General features: G+C 43.4%; 1 protein-coding gene across 2 annotated transcripts in view; it reads right to left on the bottom strand.

Moving 5' to 3' along the window:
* Window positions 1-13,661, bottom strand: part of LOC132859056 (uncharacterized) — a 58,117-nt gene extending 44,456 nt beyond the window's left edge. The window contains exons 1-3 of one of the 2 annotated variants that reach the window (XM_060889630.1): window positions 13,423-13,661; window positions 6,056-6,124; window positions 45-207 (exon numbers count right to left, since the gene is read on the bottom strand). In XM_060889630.1, coding sequence (XP_060745613.1) covers window positions 45-207; window positions 6,056-6,124; window positions 13,423-13,575 — 385 coding nt within the window. In that variant the 5' untranslated portion in view covers window positions 13,576-13,661. The remainder of the gene's footprint in view (window positions 1-44; window positions 208-6,055; window positions 6,125-13,422) is intronic. The other variant, XM_060889631.1, reaches the window with a different exon arrangement.
* Between the last annotated feature and the right edge of the window lie 2,269 nt (window positions 13,662-15,930).

Below are 15,930 nucleotides of genomic sequence, written 5' to 3'. Positions count from 1 at the left end.
TGAGAAGTTTGGCACAGTAATGATCTTTGTTTCACTTATCTCACCTCTCTGTCTCGGAGGATTTGGAGCATGGAGGCTCTTCACAGGAGATCTGGGTAGACGGTGTGTGCGTGGAAAGTACGGCGGTCTGATCGGTCCGGGACACGCCCTCATGTGAGCCTCGAAGCGTGAACATGGAGGTCGAGGCTCCTCGTTATGGACGACATCCTGTAGGAACAATAGAGAAGTAATTATGGGAATGGATTATGTGCATATTAAGTAATTACTTTGGATGAATTTTTTTCCACATCCTTTTATTTGTTGATGGTTGATGAACATCGTTGGTGTATGGTTACTGCTCCAAAGGGGGTATGGAAGATATTATTCATATGCAGTAAACTCGCAAGCCAACATTTACATTTATGGCATTTGGTAGATGCTCTTATCCAGAGTGACTTACATTTTTTTAATGTAACTGAGAAATTGAGGGTTAAGGGCCTTGCTCAGGGGCCCAGAAGTGGCAGCTTGGTAGACCTGGGATTTGTACTTGATTGGTAGTCCAACACTACCAGGCTACCTAATCTCCAACACTCTGAGCTCATGGATATCGAGGTGATGTGAGGTGTACTGACAAGAGAAAATGACCATAACTTGTTTTATAAGATAAAATATCACTTTCTTTATTTATTTACAGCATTTGGCAGACGTTCTTATCCAGAGCAACTTACATTTTATACAACTGAGCAATTGAGGGTTAAGGGCCTTGCTCAGGGGCCCAGAAGTGGCAGCTTGGTAGACCTGGGATTTGAACTCACAACTTTCTGATTGTTAGTCTAACACTACTAGGCTACCTAATCTCCAACACTCTGAGCTCACAGGGTGAGATATCGAGGTGATGTGAGGTGTACTGACAAGAGAAGACGAGTATTACTAGTTTTCTAAGATAAAATGTCACTTTATTTATCTACAGCATTTGGCAGACGTTCTTATCCAGAGCAACTTACATTTTATACAACTGAGCAATTGAGGGATAAGGGCCTTGCTCAGGGGCCCAGAAGTGGCCCAGATTCGAACTCCCAATCAGTATTCAAATACCTTATCCACTAAGCTATCACATCCCCATTCCTTATTAATAGAATTTTACTTTAAATTAATTTTAGTGGTATAATTTGGCAAAATTTTGTAAGATTGGTGAAACCCTTTATTTAACTCTTGAATTGAATATCTTTGTCATGTCTCACTCCACGGGGGGGTTAATATGAAGCTCATATGAAAGGAGACACTCAGGACCGTAAGAATTTGTTGTGTTTCAGAAGCATAAAACACTTCGGTCAGCTGTGTGGAAAGTAACTTTAGCTAATTATTTTTTCTATTGCTAGCATGACAGAGGTTGATGTTTTGTTCATTACATAGCTATTAAAAGCGCTTGTAGATTTAGAACTTTGTGTGTGTGTGTGTGTGTGTGTGTGTGTGTGTGTGTTTTATATCTCCTATTAGCTATTAGTTAATATCATAGTAGTATTTTAGTATCATTACTACTCTAGAAATAAACACAGGTTAGGTTTCATAACTGTGTAAAGTGTTACTGTAGTGTTACTGTAGAACTGCTTTCTTTAGCGCCCCCTTGTGCCTATTGCATGTAAGGAGTCCGGTCCACGTGTGATAGAGGTGCTGCGGTCGTTTTTGCCTTCTTTTTTATACAAAAGTTTCATAAAACTGTTCATCTTCAGCAAGAACCTTCGTATGAAACGGTGGCTGCTGTGTGGAGATGAAAGCACCGAGGAGCAGGTCGGTTTGGTCAATATTGGCTCTGAGGAGCGATGATGATCTGGTCTGAGCCCCACACACACAAACACACACACACACACACACACATACACACACACACAACCTGATTAATTTCCTTCTCCTCTGCCATTTACTCATCAAACACACTAAAGACCGAAGCACACAAACGCCGCTCTGAACCCTTGCCTATTAAAAGCTATTCAGTTTGCTTGTGCGATTCATATTGTGTTCACATTGTTTAAAAAAGCACAGCACGCTCTCTTTCTCTCTCTCTCTCTCTCTCTCTCTCTCTCTCTCTCTCTCTCTCTCTCTCTCTCTCTCTCTCTCTCTTTGCTTTCTTTGCTCCACCCAGATGTTTCAGGTACTTGAAGAGGCTCTTAAGCTCGCATCTGTGCTTGATTGTGTGTGTCTTTTGTTTGGTGAAAGCAGACAGGTGCCCTACTGCCTGTTACCTGTCACAAAACAGGCCCCGGCCTGTCCGACCAGACACACACACACACACACACACACACACACACACACACACACACACACACACACACACACTCACACACACACACAACCAACACACAAGCACGTGTCTCATCATTCCCTTTATTTCTCCTGAATCGGCTGACAGTAATTTGTTCAGCAAACACAGTCAGGTCAGTCTTAGATAACTGCTTTTTGTATGTTCTCATTGTCTATTGCTCGCTCTCTCTCTCTCTCTCTCTCTCTCTCTCTCTCTCTCTCTTTTTTGTGTTTCTCAATCTTGGTTGACGATCTAACATGTTGCCCTTCTGTAACCGAGGACAGATTGTATAAAATCTGCTCTCTATTTGGTCAGTAGTGCTGTTTCATTTCTAGAAGTTTCTAAAGCTCTCTCTGTAATACATTATCGTTGGCGTTTCTATAGCAACTGCTGACACACAGTCCTCATAAACACACATAATTTGTGGATACAGTCAATTATTATGTAGGGAAATTTGTATATATATACACGTATATATATATATGTATATATATATATAATCTTTCTGAATTTTACTATATTTAGCATTAAATGTAACTATAAACGGATAAAAACTACAGTTGACTACTGTGATAAAAAGGGAATCAAACACTTCATGGTGTTCTGTTATAGCAAAAAACCCTCCCGGTTTTCCAAAAATGCTTTTTTCAAAATTTCGGAAAAATTGCTATCACCCTTGTTTCTTGGCTACCATGTTAGCGTAAGTATTCGCACCCAGCGTATGACTTCTGGTGCAAATTTTCACCCTAATCCAACTTTACACTTCACAACCATTATCCTAAGCTCACTTTATGGCATTCATTCATCTTCTACCACTTATCCGAACTATCTCGGGTCACGGGGAGCCTGTGCCTATCTCAGGCGTCATCGGGCATCAAGGCAGGATACACCCTGGACGGAGTGCCAACCCATCACAGGGCACACACACACTCTCATTCACTCACACAATCACACACTATGGACAATTTTCCAGAGATGCCAATCAACCTATCATGCATGTCTTTGGACCGGGGGAGGAAACCGGATTACCCGGAGGAAACCTCCGAGGAACGGGGAGAACATGCAAACTCCACACACACAAGGTGGAGGAGGGAATTGAACCCCGACCCTGGAGGTGTGAGGCGAACGTGCTAACCACTAAGCCACCGTGATCCCCCCACCCACTTTATGGCATGTTTACATTTATTTGAACCTTTTTTCTGCGCAAGATCGATCGATGATGTGAAAGTAATAAAAAAAAAATAATTCATTTCATTTAGCACATGTTTAAGCGCTACTCCATCACTAGAGAAGCTTCGGAGTGCACAGGATGTTATCGGGAAGTCAGCCGAAGACCTACAGTCTAGCTTGCGCTGTTATGTGTTTTGATAACTTTGTGGGCTTTTGTAATGAATCCAAGGTTTTTTAGCAGGAAACATCACGACCTCCTGGGGTCAGGCGGCCCATACACACACAGACACGCAATACACACATGCTCTGGGGTTTATTGTAATTACTTGAGCGTCGATCATGTCGTGCAGCTTTCTGACATAGACGTGGAACAGCACACATGCATGAATGTAACGCGTCCATTAGCCTGAGTCCGTTAAGCCAGATGGCCCTAAGTAAGGAGAGGCCTGCATGCATGCGTGTCTTCAACCCGTGTCTCAACACACACACATACACACATACACACACACAGTTTTAATGATACTGCCTCTGTATGAACCCTTTGGCGAGTGCAGGAGGATGAGCCAAACAGAAGCGTGTCTCTGTCTCAGCGTCTGCAGCCAAACAGAGGATTCCTCTCACAGAGGTCTGATGTCCACAAAAGCCAGGCTTAGCGCTAACAAGGTTAAACCCCGCTGCAAAAGAGTGACTTTTTCAATCAGCCAGATTTGTGTTTCTGCCCTACGATGTAATTAGCTTTGCTACGGGACGCGGGGGGAGGGAGAAAGAGAGAGAGGGATGAGGAGAGGAGAGAAGAAGAAGGAAAGGAAGAGAGGCGAGAGCTGGAGGTGGAGATGACGGGCTGAGAAACAGAGAGAAAGAGAGAGAGAGAGAGAGAGAGAGAGAGAGAGAGATGACAGTGGGAAGCATTGTAGCGCTGCTCAGATCGGGAGGAGTAAATCTGATTAGCCGCTCGTGTCAGATGCAGCTTAGCATTCATGGCAACTTTCTACTTTCTGTCTCGCCAGACACCCCCCACCCCACCCCCATCTCTCTCTCTCTCTCTCTCTCTCTCTCTCTCTATTTTATTCTTTAAGCATTTGTTCCAAATCTTTCCCGAATTTTCCTCTGCACATGAAATGCTCCTGTGGGTTACGTGGTTAGCGTAAAAAAAAAGTTACTGTCCCCCGATCTTCTCGACAAACGTTTGTCCCCCGATCTCGCTGTCATGTTTGTCCACCTGTGTGTGCAATGATTAGTTCCAGTGCACTGTATTCACTGCTCTTTTGACTTGCTGGAACCTTAGCGATGTCCTCCAAGTGCCACACTGAGTCCAGGGACACCGTAACCACGGAGACAGCGAGCTATGATGGGAGTAGGTGGGTCAACAAGCCTCTTGTGATAGACTGTTTGGAGTGAGTTGGGGTGGTGAGGGTCAGTGGGGTGATTTAGAGAACTTGAGCTATAGAGAAGTGTGTGTGTGTGTGTGTGTGTGTGTGTGTGTGTGTGTGTGTGTGTGTGTGTGAATGCATATTCATTTACAGTGACCTTTGCATTTGTGTGATTTTCTGTACTCTATAGGGCTGGGTGCAAAAGTTTGTGCACCCTTCTATCAAAGTGGTAAGCACATTGTTGTTTCATTCTCAACACTGAGCCTGTTTTGGTTGCCTGCATTTAAAGATTAAAAGGTTGTGTCTGTGACTTTTCCTTCCTTGTTTTAAGTCATTTGGCACCTTAATGATGAAAATCCACCATACATATGTATATATATGTATTTATATATACATATATATATATATATATATATATATATATATATATATATATATATATATATATATATATATATATAATGTGCATGTATATGTCTGTGTGATTAGTGTGTCTATGTTTGTGTCTATGTTTTTGGATGAGAGGGATTTTGAGTGTGTGTCTGTGTGTGTGTGTGTGTGTGTGTGTGGCATTTGAGGATGTAAAAGAGTCTGTAAGGAGCTGGGAGGATCTTTGTCCCTCTCCTCGCTGTTTGTTTAACCAGGGGCCAAGACAGGAAGCCAGCCCACACAACTCCGCTGTCGCCATGACAACGTCTCTGTTGACTGTGGCACATTTAGCTCTGAGCTTCTTCTGAAGGAGGAGACTACCAAGGACAGGGACAGTTTGTCTGTGTATGTGTGTGTGTGTGTGTGTGTGTGTGTGAACCCCACTATTTCTATATTCACTTTTGTGAGTACTGATACTGCTATAAAAAGTTTCATTCATAGCTCAGTTTAATAAGGGAGAGATTTTGCTTTTTTGCTGCGTCAGCGATAAAAAAAATGCGATATTGGAGCAAAAAAAAGTTTTTAAAACGTTCTTTGTTTTGTTTTTTTGATGAATCAATGTTAAGTCTTAAAATGCCATAAAGTCTTTAAAGCACTTTATTATTTAGGCTTCATATTTTTTTTTTATAAATATTCAAAATATTATGGAATTGATTTTATATATATTTTTTATTAGAATTTTTTTTTTAAAGATTTCTAGTTTTTTGTTCTGGTTTTATCTTCGAAAAAAAAAAATCATGATCAGTGCGCAGATAAACTATTAACTATAAATCTAATCATTTTGCTGTTCTAGGAATTTTTTGCTCACTGTGTGATGATGACTTCCTCTGTCCCACAACACCGCCCTGCTGACGAAGGAGAAATAACAAGACGACCCCTGTGAAGGAAAAAAAAAACAATTGCTGTTTAAATTAAATAAATAGAAAAATAAAATTTTGTTTTTTGGATGTGAATCTAGTACTTATTGAAAACTGAAAAAGAAATGAAGACCCCCTCCTAAACACACACACACACACACATCATAGACCTTCTTCTCAGTGCATCAATTACCCCTCTGTCCGGCTTGTGTGCCCTGAGTTGAATCTCAAAAGTGACGCTGTCCACCTTAATCATCGAGCGGTCAGCTCTCTGTGACCCTCGCCTCACAAGCCATACTCTTCTGGACAAACTCTTTCTTTCTGCCTTTCTTTCTTCTCACTCTGCTCTGTCCTCATCTGTCAGACAAGACAACCGTCCATCCCGTTCTATCAATCTCCCTGTCCCTGTCCTTTTCTCTTCATCCGGATCCCATCCATCTTTCATTGGCAGATGCCATAGACTCCGAGTCAGCACAGGCCCCATGAGGCAGCGTGGCTTCTTTCAGTGGCCATACAGCCACCAGGAGGACTCCCACAGAGGTTAGATGATAAAGGAGTCGGGTGTTTGATGAACATCGTTCCTTGTTTGGTCACTCCATGAGTATACAATTCATTCCATATGCTTTCTTTCTTTGCTTATTGATGTTGCACAATGTACCAAACTATTGTTGTCCTATACAGAGCCTCAAGTATAGAATGGAGACTATATGTGGGCTCACGTTGTGTGTTTGCGTAACATCTGCATTATTTGAACACGCGATTTATATGTGCATCTCTTTCTGTCCATAAAATCATGGATTCTCGGGGTAATGTGGGATGGATCCATCATTCCATCATATACCCTAAACCTGGGGTTATACTTTGGGTGTCACTACATGTTCATAAACATGCATATCTTTTTGCACATCTGGAGAATTAAGGCTGAGATCCACCAAAGGGCATTTTAAAGGTGAAGCATCCCGTTCCTGTTGGTTTCCACATCCCTGTAAAATTGTAAGCAATTTCATTTCAACTAATCTGGGAAATGGTTTTGTTCCTGTGCCGCAGAATGGAAGCTGCACACAGTGAAATGGTCTTTACAGTTCTATTTACAGCTTGACCTCCCTGTTCTACTGCCCTGTAATACTAAACCATTATACTGCCCCTCTATTCTGCCTTGTTATACTGCCTCTTTATACTACTCCACTTTACTAAATCACTGTACTGCCCCTCTATACTGCCTCACTATACTAAAACACTATACTGTCTCTCTACACTGTTTTGTTGTACTGCCCCTTTATAATACCCCATCATTGATACTGGCTCATAATACTGTACTAAACCACTATACTGCTCCACTATACTTAACCTCTATACAGCCCCTTTTTACTGCCCCACTAGACTAAACCACCATACTGCCTCTCTACACTGTTTTGTTGTTCTGCCCCTTTATAATACCCCATCATTGATACTGGCTCATAATACTAAACCACTATACTGCTCTCCAATACTTAACCTCTATACAGCCCCTTTTTACTGCCCCACTAGACTAAACCACCATACTGCCTCTCTACACTTTTTTGTTGTTCTGCCCCCTTATAATGCCCCATAATTCTAAACCATTATTACTGCTCCACTATACTAACCACTATATTGCCTTTTTACAATGATTTGCTGTACTGCCCCTTAATACTGCCCAGCTACACTAAACTGTTATACTGCTTCTATATACTACCCCACAATACTTAACCTTTATACAGCCCCTCTATACTGCCCCACTATACTAAACTGTTATACTGCCTATCTATACTCTTCTGCTACATTGGACAGCTGCACTGAACCATTATTCTGCCCTTGAACTGCCCTACACTTGAAACCTTAACAACAGTGTAACCGAATCTTGATAATAAGCTGCATCAACGAAGGTGAGTAATAAAACTGTTAAGTACATTTAAGGCATTTAGCAGACACCCTTATCCAGAGTGACTTACAACTGAGGGTTAAGGGCCTTGCTCAGGGGCCCAGCAGTGGCAGCTTGGTGGATCTGGGGCTCGAACCCATGACCTTCTGATCAGTAGCCCAACACCTTAACCACTGAGCTACCACATCCCCAGTATAAGTATTTTCACTTATTATAAGTGTGTGTGTGTGTGTGTGTGAGTGAAGGGGGGGGGGGGGGGGGGGGGGGGGGTCTATGAGAATGGTAGTGTGGCCTTTTGAAATGGGAAGATCTGTGATGAAATGTAGAGCTATGTATGACCAGAGGTGTTGAGTGAAGGGGAATTGTTCTAACAGCCTGGCTGATGGTTGGCATAAGGGTTAATGATTATGCACATACTTCGCCTCCCTAAACATACAGCTCATTTCCACTTCTTAGATTTGTGTAACGGAGTCTGTTTCACCATGCTTACAAACACATCTATAGATTATTGAATAGTTAAAACGTCTCACCACCAGGACCTATCTGGCTTGACAAATGTTTGGCTGACTTGATGCACTCTAGGTTTTGGTTGTCTGTCATTATAACAAAGGGTTACTTTGAGCCTTCCAGCAAGTGCCTCCAGTCCTCTAAAGCAGCCATGATAGTGAGGAAGTTGGGCCTCAGTGTTCCATTCTAGTTTGCTTTAATAAAATGCAGATCCTTGGCTGTTTTGGGTTTAGGCCAGAAGGAAGCAGCTTCCACCTTATTCTGGTTCATCTCTATCTCATTCTTATCAAAGATATAACCTCAGAACCTGACAGAAGTTTTATGAATCTCTCATTTCTCCAACTTGACATGCATGTTATTCACTAAGTTTTCATGGTGCAGCCTGTACCTTATGAATGCCTGGAAAACAAATGGTGCTGCATAGGCAAGACCGTAAGGCATGACCAGATAGTACTGACCCCTGTTATTAATGAATGCCATCTTCTCTAACTGACCCCTGTTATTAATGAATGCCATCTTCATACGGTACACTGATATATCAGATTATATGCAGTCTGAATTTTGCGTACACTTTATCACCTCTTACGCAATAGTCAATAGAAGATAGCACTAAGGAAAGATACCTTCATTGTAAGGTCTGATACATCTGTAAATTTGTTCCAACAAAAAATTAAGCCTGCAAGAGTTAGGTATGGGGGGGCACGGTGGCTTAGTGGTTAGCACGTTCATCTCACACCTCCAGGGTTGGGGGTTCGATTCCCGCCTATGCCTTGTGTGTGTGGAGTTTGCATGTTCTTCCCGTGCCTCGGGGGTTTCCTCTGGGTACTCCGGTTTCCTCCCCCAGTCCAAAGACATGCATGGTAGGTTGATTGGCATCTCTGGGAAATTGTCCATAGTGTGTGATTGCGTGAGTGAATGAGAGTGTGTGTGTGTGTGTGCCCTGCGATGGGTTGGCACTCGGTCCAGGGTGTATCCTGCCTTGATGCCCGATGACGCCTGAGATAGGCACAGGCTCCCCGTGACCCGAGGTAGCTCGGATAAGCGGTAGAAAGTGAGTGAGTGAGTGAGTGAGAGTTAGGTATACATATAGCCTTGTCTCTCTCAATCTTGGGAGTAACATGAAGGCTCATCCGTTTGGGGTTTTTGGTTTTAGGGTGAAAGTCGGTGGGACAATTTTTCAGAGATGCCAATCAACCTACCATGCATGTCTTTGGACCGGGGGAGGAAACCGGAGTACCCGGAGGAAACCCCCGAGGCACGGGGAGAACATGCAAACTCCACACACACAAGGCGGAGGCGGGAATCGAACGTGCGGACCACTAAGCCACTGTGCCCCCCCAGCATTTACTTTTTTGTACTTAATTCTATAGGGTGTACTGCACATCTAACAACAGACACATTTGCAACAGTTATTACAATTTTTAGCACATAATCTCCATCAAAATAAATAGTGTGATGAGGTTTGGATATTATACTTCTAACACATGTGTGAATGAATGTGACAAATCGTCAGTCACTAGCACTTGGAGTTGTATGTCAGGCTTTTTTTTCTCCCTACCCCTGATTAGCCCACCGCCTCCCAAAATGACCAGGGGACAATGTTCTTAACTAATGCTCCTCATTGAAAGAAAAAAATGTCCTGTAATTTCTGCACCCCTAATTATGCTCTTTACCTGAATGGCCACTGGTTGGTGGACAATGATCCATTTCCAGAGCTGAATCGCAGCCACTTGGGCCACAATACCCTGCCTACTTCCTAATTACACCCTGAATGTGAAATCAAGTGCATTCGGACACCCAGCACGGGTGAGCCGGGGTCTGGAAAGGTCTGAATAGAGAGATTAAGGAAGAGGAGAAAGGAAAAGCGACTGGATGTCACTGAAAATTGAGCCGGTTTTATTCCTTATTTGAATTATTTGTTTTCAAAAAAAAAAAAAAAGGGAAATTTTGGTAAAACTATTAAACCATTGTTGTAAATTTTAAACCACAGGAACATTGTAAAGAAAGTAGAAGTGTGTGATTAAAATATTAAGGTGTGAACACATTATGCATAACATTCACTAGTGTCATAGGGCAACAAATGGTTAAAGTTTTCTTAGATCCAGTATCATATGAAATAAATGAATGAGCTAAATTTCTTATGGTCAGAAATGTAGGTTTTGTACCCGTAGAGGTTCATCTGTATATCATATCAATCATATATGAAGCTGATCTGTCAGCTGGATTTATCTTTAGATTATATTATCAACAGATTTCATCCAAAATTATAGTTCCCGTTCTAAGGTCCGCTTGTTACTCGGGTGCCAGAATCTCTGTTCACTTTTCATCTCCTGCTCATACAGACACAAATCTCAACTCCTCACAGATAAGACCAAGCAAAATCACAGATTAAATCCTGACAAAACCACCTTCTCAAATTAAAAGTCACAGCTCCTGTTCCTTTTTTTAAGCTCGCAGGCTGTTTTTAATCACCGTGAAGCCATGTCAGGTGAAGCCCTTGCTCTGATTAGATGTCATATTCATGCTGTAATCCTACACCTCACCAACCTCACGAGGACAAAGCCTGGTGGCCATCTGAGCACTGGAGTGAACACGAGGAGTTCCAAAACCCTGGCTTTTTGTGCCTCCCTGCCATGTTCTTGATGTTCTGATCATTGACTTTCTTAACGAGATTGGACAGGCGTGATTGGTGTATCCCGTGGTCCGATACACCAAATGAGATTAGAAAGGCTCCAGGCAGATGGGCTTTTCCATTGCAAGGCTATATTCTCAGGGTCCCTGTTCCTCGGGGTCTTCCTGTCTAGCGGCAACATTGTTTACAGCATCGCTGTACGCCCACGTGGGTCCGACAGGAAACAAGCACAGGACACGGACGCAGGAAATGCACCAGTGGCTTATCAATGTGGAGTAGGTGGAGGGGCTCAGATCAAATTACCTAATAGGAATTAAACAAGAAAGAGAGACTGCTGCTTCTTCTTTCCTTTATCTATCCCTCTCTCTGTCTCTCTCACGGCCATCTGGCTGATTCCTGGAGCAGTTCTTGATCCCGGTATGTTTTATTAATTCACTTTCGCTTAATTGCACTCTCCTGCGTGAGCCTGCTTGTATGAATAGACATTTAATCAGCGTTTAATCAGCTGGTTAATCAGTGCTGCAGAACACGAACTCAGGATCAGTGTGACAGCATGACAGGGACACACACCGTAAACAGAAGGAAAGACGCAGGCTTATTGAGAAAACCCTCTTATGAATGTGTTTCCTGGTTCATTCAAGGCAAATCTTAATAGGGTTGTAAAACAACAGGCTTCCACACGATACGATGTTATTCAACTCACTCACTCACACATTTTCTACCACTTATCTGAACTACCTCGGGTCACGGGGAGTCTGTGCCTATCTCAGGCGTCATCGGGCATCAAGGCAGGATACACCCTGGACGGAGTGCCAACCCATCACAGGGCACACACACACTCTCATTCACTCACGCAATCACACACTACGGACAATTTTCCAGAGATGCCAATCAACCTACCATGCATGTCTTTGGACCGGGGGAGGAAACCAGAGTACCCGGAGGAAACCCCCGAGGCACGGGGAGAACATGCAAACTCCACACACAAGGAGGAATTGGGAATCGAACCCCCAACCCTTTAGGTGTGAGGCGAACGTGCTAACCACTAAGCCACCGTGCCCCCCCGTTATTCAACTCTTACAACAATAATGGTTCGCTTGCAATGGCTTCCAACAAATGTACGCGGTTTCCAAAATACAAACAGAATAACCACCTACAGTAATTTAAGCCACCACATCCAGCCTGACCAGGCAGTTGCTAAGGATGATTAAATGCTTTGCAGCTTGTCCTCATGTCCACATGAAGGTACAAACCTACGATGAGGTCTTACGTGAACCTTCTTGGCAAACAAAAACAAAACTAAACTAATAGTGCATTTCTATTTCGAGTCAGTATTTCTATTCGTTTAAATATATCTGTCCACCCTGATGCCATGCCATCTCCACTCTGTCGGATTTCGACTTCCTCTGACCCGGCATCGTGTCAAACATTATTATCCCATAGAACGCCCCAAACGAACTTATGGCGAAACCATTTCTGACAAACCACATTACACAGACATGCATGGTTGATGTTGCAACAAGAGAATGACCAAGTCAGGCCACACCCTGACAACGTTTGCGCACAAACCTGACAACATGGCACATCAATCAAAACACAATAGGACATAGAGCAGATGAGGAAATCTTTTTGCCCCCCCTTCTGCAAAACAAAGAGGTCTCTAAACTGCAACCCCATTAAGAGGTGACAATGAGCACAAGCCGTGCTCCTTAGCATGGAAGGGGATGAGGATAAAACATACACACAAAACAACACAGTAGCCCACCGTCCAGCTCCCGGTAAAGGGTGAATGCAGGCTCCTGGGGAAACGGCTTTAATGGGGTTCGTCCTCGCTGGACGATTGTGTGTGAGTGTTGATTCAGAAGGTCAGAGGCTTCATAGACTCCGTGACCCTAAAAGGAGTGTGTGGAATCACCGGGGGACCAACAGAGCTTTCTGTCTGTCTTTTTTTTGTGGCACTAATCTGCATCAGAGATCAATATGGCAAAGACCAACAGGACAAAGCAGAGAACAGAGAACAGGATTTAGCAGGCTGTCCGATTCTGGAGACTCACTAGGGGGGCATAAAGCTGAAACTTTCTCTGCCAGGAACTGACCTTTAGCAACACGGGCATACCAGCGGTCAACCTGCTTATCATTCATTAGCATCAGACACCTGGGTAGATTCTAAAGTCTGATCTGATACAAAGTCTATTGTCTCACTGGGTCGACTTTTTTCTTTCTTTCTCTACCACAGATCAGAGTCACTTTGGTTATCCAGATCCGTTTAAAAGACTCACCACGGACTCCCGAGGCCAGAGGTTGTTGTAGACATGTCTCCCAGAGCGCTGGACATGGAGGAAAGGACGGCTCGTGCTATGTAGTCCGTTTAGAAACTGACGTCTGACGCCTTCTTCACGTATCCACATGGACGGCCTTTCGGTCAAACTCATCCAAGTACCAGCTTGAATTTTTGAGATGATTCTCTGTCCTTGCTTCCAACTTTCTAACAGTAGTTTAGGAACTGTGTGTGTGTGTGTGTGTGCCTGTGTGTGTGGGTTAATATTGTTAATTATTACCACTCTACCCAAGTGGGTGAATCCTGTTAGTCAGGAAAGGTTTCACACATACATGAACACAAAGAGAGCTAGTAAAAGACAAATCATGAGCGTATTAACATATCGGATGTGCAACTTTGCGTAGCGTCTTTATTTAACATACATTACAAACCAAATTAAAACTTTTTTTTTAAATAGTCATTAAGGACTTGGGTTTATTTGGTCTTTTTTATTTTGTACTTATCAATAAATAAAAGTCTTTAACTAACACAAACAGAGAATGTGTTCGTCACTGAGCTGGGGCTACTGATTTACCCCAAAGTCCAACCTTTATAGAGGCAAGACAGAGCCAGAGCTCGAGGAAAATACTGTTCATTCTACTCACACACACACACACACACACACACACACACACACAGGCGTCTAAACAGAGGACAGGAGCAGCAGGACAAAGAGCTTTTGAGTAACTGTGGACATGGATCAGGTTGTGTCCTGCTCCATACAGAAATCTGCCCTGCTTAATTATATTAGTAAGGATTTACAGAGACGCTGTGAGGAAACAATGCACCCTATCAATTCCACAAATCAGAACTAATTAGCGGGAATGTGTGTGTGTGTGTGTGTGTTTGTGTGTGGAAGGGAGGGAAGGAGAGAGGGAGTAACTGAGTGATACAGAAAGATAGAGAATGTTTGTGTGTGTGTGTGTGTGTGTGTGTGTGTGTGTGTGGTTGAGGGACTGCACACTATCAGCAATTTCAATCAGATCTTATTAACTCGAGAGTCTCTTGAGGTTTGTCGGCCTGTTTTGCTCGCTTTGCTTAGCCGAATTTAAAATTGGACGTGAAACATTAACAGCAGTAACTAGCTTTAACCTGAAGTGACACCAAGGAGGACACAAACACACACACACACACACACACACACACACAAACACACACACACACACAGACTGGTTTAGCTTGTATTTATATATATGAGTAGTTACTCCGAGCTCAGGATGCTAAACCGTTACTAAATCCAGCCACTTTCACACTACAGGGAGCTACCGCAATGCATCTTGGGTAATCCAGGTGTACCAAAGCCAGTTGCTAAGACACATGTCCGGAAATGCTTTGTAGGGAAAAACGCTTTGTTCAGGAATAATCAGGACAGTGTGCTTGGATCTCTTTGGGAATAACTTTGTTAGCACAACAACACTCTTAGATAATTTTTACGTTTCTGTTGTCAGATGGGGGTCACGGTGGCTTAGTGGTTAGCACGTTCTCCTCACACCTCCAGGGTTGGGGGTTCGATTCCCGCCTCCACCTTGTGTGTGGAGTTTGCATGTTCTCCCCGTGCCTCGGAGGTTTCCTCTGGGTACTCCGGTTTCCTCCCCCGGTCCAAAGACATGCATGGTAGGTTGATTGGCATCTCTGGAAAAATTGTCCGTAGTGTGTGATTGTGTGAGTGAATGAGAGAGTGTGTGTGTGTGTGTGAATGAGAGTGTGTGTGTGTGTGTGCCCTGCGATGGGTTGGCACTCCGTCCAGGGTGTATCCTGCCTTGATGCCCGATGACGCTTGAGATAGGCACAGGCTCCCCGTGACCCGAGGTAGTTCGGATAAGCGGTAGAAGATGAATGAATGTTGTCAGATTCAACGCGTGAACTCGGTGAGCCAGCTGGACAGCTGGACTATAAGGTCATGAGGGTCATGTTATCATGCATTATAATACAAATTTCAAATGTTCTAAAGGAGTTTCTTGTGCTCCACATGTTCCGCCTGGGTCCTAGTAAACTCTGAGTAAACAATAATCCTGGGTTTGTGTAGTTAGAGGTTTCACACTGCTCCTACTTCATCACCCGGGTTAACACCGAATCCTGAGTATCTTCATAATCTGATGTTTCACACTCATACAGTTTATACACCTGTGCAATTGAGGGTTAGGGGCCTTTCTCAGGGGCCCTGCAGTGGCAACTTGGTGGACCTGGGATTCAAACCAATGATCTTCCGATCAGTAGTCGAACACCTTAACCACTGAGCTACCACATCCCACATTCTGCTTATTTACATATTCGCCCTTCAACGATCCTGATTGGATAAATCCAGCCAGCTACCGATTTAATGAATGGCTCGTCTCTCACGCTTTCAAGGTTCGTCGTTTTGCACTCGAGCAGGTTCTGTGTGCCGTATTTCTCCCTTGCAACCTCACATCCACAATGTTCAGTGTTTTGATGTCTGACTCCATCAACTGAGCCATTTTAACTTTTTTAA

This window comes from Tachysurus vachellii, chromosome 16 (genome assembly GCF_030014155.1).
Source record: "Tachysurus vachellii isolate PV-2020 chromosome 16, HZAU_Pvac_v1, whole genome shotgun sequence".
Classification (NCBI taxonomy): domain Eukaryota; kingdom Metazoa; phylum Chordata; class Actinopteri; order Siluriformes; family Bagridae; genus Tachysurus; species Tachysurus vachellii.
The sequence above is the reverse complement of the archived record's forward strand: the minus strand, read 5'-3'. Positions and strand labels throughout refer to the sequence as shown.